General features: G+C 34.0%; 1 protein-coding gene across 1 annotated transcript; it reads left to right on the top strand.

Moving 5' to 3' along the window:
* Nucleotides 1-990: 990 nt before the first annotated feature.
* LOC113866389 (myb-related protein 308-like) lies at nucleotides 991-2,135 on the top strand. Its single transcript, XM_027501291.1, has 2 exons — nucleotides 991-1,385; nucleotides 1,464-2,135. The coding sequence occupies exons 1-2, from the start codon at nucleotides 1,123-1,125 to the stop codon at nucleotides 1,999-2,001; spliced, it is 801 nt and encodes a 266-aa protein (XP_027357092.1). The 5' UTR covers nucleotides 991-1,122; the 3' UTR covers nucleotides 2,002-2,135.
* Nucleotides 2,136-6,000: the final 3,865 nt, after the last annotated feature.

The following is a 6,000-nucleotide window of genomic DNA, read 5'->3' as shown; positions in this document are numbered from 1 at the left end:
TTTATCATTTAGGTTTGATCTTTGGTGTTTTAGAGTTTCCCACAAGGCAACAGATAGGCACGTATAAATGTGTTAAAAAGAAAAACTCACTGACATATCTCTGTTGCAAAAATAGTAGGTGGTCATTGTGAAGTGTGTGCACCTTCACTGTGCAATTATTTTGTCGGTAGTGGCAATCTAAGTCTGAGGGAATTGCAAGGGCAGTGATTATAAGAGTGAAAAGTTGGGGGAAATGGTCACAAATAATTACCCAATCTATTTCCTCTCTCAGGCGTGGAGTTGCAAGGCCTAAACTTGGAACACAAGGTTGGGTTGGGGAGAGAGAAAAAACGGAAAGTGGAAGGTGAAGCAAAGGGCACAATACAACGACAGCCACACACTTATCTTTTTTCCGGTTCTCCCCTTCTCTCTTCTAGAAACGTGTCGCTGTCTCTCTCTCTCTCTCATGCATGATAATAAAGAACCACAACTACCATTCCCATCTCAATGCTTTCGCACATGAATACCCAAACTACCGATGCATTTCTTTCCGGGAAACCCACAACAACCCACTTCCTTATTTCACTCTTTTTTATTTTACCTTTTTCTTTAAAATGAATTTGTTCGATAATCACCTTGAAAACAGCTTCACATGTTATGGAGCAATTATTGAAAAGGGATTGATCACTGATTTATTTAAATTTAGGAATGGAAATAATGTAATTCTCTGATCTTAAAAGGGAGCAGAGATCACGTCTTGTCTTGGCTTGCCCATACTTTAATAATATCGTAACCCATAGTTAATGTGATTTAAGTAGTTAAATCATGTGATGCTAATATAGTACTAATATGATAAGAGAGAGAGAGAGAGAGAGAGAGAGAAAGGTACCAGACTACCAGTACCAGCCACTCTACTCTAACCTGTCTCACCAACTCACATCTAGAAGCAATAAGGGTCACTTCCATTGGGTCAAAAGCCTATAAAAATCACACCCAAACACTTCTCCTGCGAGGGCCGGCCCTTGATATTGTTTCAGCAACACAAACACAAAAACCAACATCAACACTAAATCTTTTCATTCATTCATTCATTCATTCAAATTTCATAGTCGCAACTCAACTCATATTGTCAATAGCAGTAACATGGGAAGGTCCCCTTGCTGCGAGAAAGCCCACACAAACAAGGGCGCCTGGACCAAAGAAGAAGACGATCGCCTCATAGCTTATATTCGAGCACACGGCGAGGGGTGTTGGCGCTCTCTCCCCAAAGCCGCCGGCCTTCTCCGCTGCGGCAAGAGTTGCCGCCTCCGTTGGATCAACTATCTCCGCCCTGACCTCAAACGTGGCAATTTCACCGAAGAAGAAGACGAACTCATCATCAAACTCCACAGCCTCCTCGGCAACAAGTAAGCAACTTACCCTTAGTTCAATTCAATTATCAAATGTCCAAACAATAACATTAAAAAATAAAAAAAACATCATAGGTGGTCTCTAATAGCTGGAAGATTGCCCGGTAGAACAGACAATGAGATAAAGAATTATTGGAACACTCACATAAGAAGGAAGCTACTGAGCAGAGGAATTGACCCTGCAACTCATAGGCCTCTCAACGACCCTTCTCCTTCTCCAAATCACAATAATAAAGAAGCTGCTGCCGCTGCCGCCGCCGCCGCCGCCACAATATGTTTTGCTGCTAAACAAGAGGAAAAGGACAATACCAACGCGTGCGTGTTCGTCGAGAATAAAGATTCCAAAGGACCCACTTTGGAACGCTGCCCTGACTTGAATCTTGAGCTGACAATTAGTCCTCCTCGTCAGTCTCAGTCTCAGTCTGATCAGCCATTGAAGAGAACCCTTTGCTTTTCTTGCAGTTTGGGTTTGCAGAATAGCAAGGATTGCAGCTGTGGGATTAACGCTGCTAGTGCCAACGCCCCTTCTTCTGGTTATGATTTCTTGGGCTTGAAAACCCGCGTCTTGGATTACAGAAGCTTGCAAACCAAATCAAATTACTCAAAGAACTAAATTCATTAGTTTTTCTTTTCTAATTTGTATAATTAATTAATTAGTTAGTTGTTGATGCAAAAGATACAGTGCCGGTACAGTTCTTGCCCAATGTTTTCCCCCTTTTTTTATGAATTGGAAAAAGCACAATTATTTATTCGTTCTCCGCCAGCAAAATATTATATCAATAGGATAAGATTAAAAATATAAAAACGCAGTGTTTCGTATGTAACACGGGTAAACAACGCAATCTTTCCGAATAGAATGACAACTGTTACTATTATTTCAACAAAATTCAATTTAACATTTGATGATTCACACAATCATAAAATATAATCCTGCATCATTATCTGTTTACTCGATTAATTTACATCTCGTGCTTCAAATTCGAATAAGTTTAGATTCAACAAATTAGATTCAGTGCACTCTTTTCCCTTTTTGGATTCGGTCACATTTTTAGTTATTTTAATCTAATTTAATTTCGTAGCATTTTTAAAAGTTATACATATTTGATCATTTTTGAAACTTTTTACTTGATAATGATTATCACTATTTCCATTTTAATTTTATCTTATTAATTATGAATGTCTAATAATTTTTCTTTTATGGATCACGAAGCAAATATAGTGAATGGTAAGCTTTTCGCCCCCTCTTTTTCCATTGAAAACTATTCAGTTTGTTTGTACTTTAGGATGTTTCTGAGATTGTCTTTTATGGATAAGATGAGAGAGAGAAGTTAAAATGAAAGGGTGGTAGGTAATAACCTAATTAATTAGTTTAATCTTCCACAAATCGCAGTAACAGCTGCTAGCTCAATTAATACGCTACCCAAATTGCGTGAATGAACTAACATTTGTTTGTAGTACCACATATCCATCATATATTCTACCATCCTCCTAACATTTAATTATTTAGGTCATGAGTCGACAAGCTTCATAACTTAGGTATGTAACGGTATACATGATATCAACCTACTTAGGTTGTGCCATTATTCCCTTTTTTTCTATTTTTCTTTTCGACCTTTCACAAACCTTATATTTCAATTTGTATATAACTCGTTTATGTCACCTGAAAAATACAGACCAACACATGCACATTACATTTTGGATGAACAGATGAAAGACAAATAAAACTAACTAGTGTTAGCAGTTTTATGGATGATATTGATCTTCCTTAAGCTAATCAAAGCCAACAACCCTAAGTAATTGCATTAATTAAGCAGCCTTGGATGAATCTATATGGTTTTGGTACTCAAGGAATGTTTCATGCTAACTTGGGCACTTGGCTAATGTAATGCTAGCTGCAGATTTGTCTTTAATTTCTTTGTAATTTGCTGTTAAAATCATGCTTGCTGGCTGCTGGTATTCTTTCTCAATAGTAGCTAGCTAGTTGCGTATTGACGAGATATAAGAAACCTTTTGAAGTTGAGATATAAGGAACTTGAATAGGTAAATGACACAAATCAAATTAATTAAAAGCTGGTAGCAACTAAAATACAACTAATAGTGAAATGATCCTACCAACCATCCCAATTTTATCTGCCACATTAAATTAGGGTCATGTCATGGGGTCACTCAGTAATTTGATTAGACTAGAGACCATGTCCATTCACTCGCTACCACTTCAAGGCTTACATTCATATGTCATTATTATGATCCTGCCACACATATTATTTAATTTTCTGCTATAAAACTCAACTTCTCGAGCTGCTTAAAATTTAATTTTTCAATCCATTGGTTAATTTTTTGCCAAAAATAAAACTACCATGTTATTTTAGTTTGTGTTTTCAACATTGGTTAAATGTTTATTATAATTTGTATTCTTTATAATGAAAATTTTAAAAATAAAAATCCTTATAAACTTTATTTTGATTTTATCTGTAGTTGATATGAAATCACAACACACATTTTTCATGACTGAAATTACAGATTTAAAGTGGGAAAATTATAAGACTATTTTTATTTTTAGTAAAAAAGTCACGAGATCAAATCAATTACACTAAAAAACTCGTGAAGGTTTTTTTTTTTTTTTTTTTACAATGAAAGGTGATCAGGTATTTGATCTAATATAGACTCTAATGCTGCCTTAACTTTAAATTTGTTCAACTCAATTTTAAAAGCTAATTCTCAAGCAAAAATCATCTAATTCTTTTATAAATTATACTTTAGTCGTGTTATTTAATGAGCTATATATATAACAAGTTATTCTTTTCATAATCAAATAAATATTAAAAAAAACTTTAAATTTATCGAAATAAGATAAAATTTATTTATTTTTTTATAAATACTTGTCCAACAATTTATTTCATTAACCGACGTAGACAAAAATGCACATATACTTAGAAAAAGAACAAATATATATTAACAAAAGGAATAGAAGTGGTAGAGTGAAATAGGAAGGGATGGATATGATATCGAAATGATCCGAAAAGCAAAGGGCATTCCCACATATAATGGGAGCGTCACTTTAAAAGCATCAACAGCACACTTTTTGATTTTCAAATGTGTTAGGTAGAGACAATAGAAGCTTCCATGAGATATTTTTATGTTTCCTTTAAACAAAAAATTACGGCTCTGAAGATTGAAGATATGAAGATATTTGATAGAGAGAAGAAGGTTGGGGTTATGGGTTATGGGTTATGGGTTAGGAGAGTTCTGTCATTTTAATTCATTGCTTTATTTTCCCGTCAACGAGGCTACTAATTGTTTCCACTTTCTACTTTCTACTTTCTCCATTGTTAAATTGGTTGAACCTCCACCAACATCACATGCGCTTCCTTTGTGCTCCCTCACTTCATACATTTTTTTTAAAACAAGTGTTATGCATTCAATTATATTTAAATTTTGGATTTAAATACGAGAACAAATTATTTAATATGTTTTCTTTATCAACTTTTTAGTTAACAAAATAATTTGATAAAATTTTCCGTATCTGGGACATATACAAACACCCATAATCAAATTTATAAAACTTGAAAAGAAAGGGAACGCAAGAGATAAAATATTAAAATGTTCAAGTAGCACTTTAAAGTAATGAGAGCAGTGGGTAGGGTTTAAATAAGGTATTACAATAGTCATCCGTACACACTGTTTTTAAAAATACCCACTGCCAAATACTAATCTGCGATTGCTCTTTAAAAATGTATATACATACCAACTAAATAAACTACCTAGCAATATAATAAAAAAAAATTACATACACACGCACACACAATGTCACATAAACTAATTGATGTTATATATATGAGTTTTTTCATCATCTGATTGATCTATCTATTCATTTCTTCTGTTTTTTTATACATTCTCAACATTACTATTCTGTTGGTATATAAATAATATATTAATTGGCCACACAAAAGAGAGGACAACATTATTTAAACAAATAATATAATATAAATTGGGTTGAGTTTTGTTGTTTAAAGAAATTCCAAAGAATCTCAACTCAGGACTCAACTCATTCTCTAGGTTGATTTTTTTTAAAACTACCTAACTACAAAATCAAGTCAACCCTTAATTTATAGATAGAGTTGGATGAAAACATACAAATCCGCAGATTGAAGTAACTCGATAAAAACCTATCTCTACTGGGAAATAATTATACATTAACAATTACACCAATAAAATATTGATAAAACATGTCAACCCGAGAGAGGGAGAGAACAAAACATTACAACTTTTGGATGTCTATGGCTATGAATTGCTACCAAATATTTTTACGATCTGGGGCCTGCCTTGGATCATTTGGGTAAATTGGACAACCATAGTCAATAAAAATCAGCTGTGGGTTTTATTCAGATCCTTTTCCCTGCAGCAATGAATTGAAAACTGTCAGAGTCTATGATGCAATGAACAAATAGCTAGTTGCTAAACCTCGCCACTTGTCAGGGACTGACAGGAACATCCCAACCCTTTCCTTCTTCATTGATTATTAAATGCAATAAATGTTTTTGTTTGAAATCGTTCTAGAAGTTCGTTCTTTTTCATCATATCAGTTTGGTTTTAAGTATAAAAAATTTAAAAA

Source organism: Abrus precatorius, unplaced genomic scaffold (genome assembly GCF_003935025.1).
Source record: "Abrus precatorius isolate BTA unplaced genomic scaffold, Abrus_2018 Scaffold4, whole genome shotgun sequence".
In the NCBI taxonomy this organism is placed as follows: Eukaryota; Viridiplantae; Streptophyta; class Magnoliopsida; order Fabales; family Fabaceae; genus Abrus; species Abrus precatorius.
This window is presented reverse-complemented; position numbering and strand designations above follow the sequence as displayed.

Excerpts from the sequence above, each read along its gene's own strand:
- LOC113866389 (XM_027501291.1), top strand. The coding sequence starts at position 1,123 with ATGGGAAGGTCCCCTTGCTGCGAGAAAGCCCACACAAACAAGGGCGCC. Across the intron at positions 1,386-1,463 it reads CACAGCCTCCTCGGCAACAA|GTGGTCTCTAATAGCTGGAA; the intron begins GTAAGCAACTTA and ends AAAACATCATAG.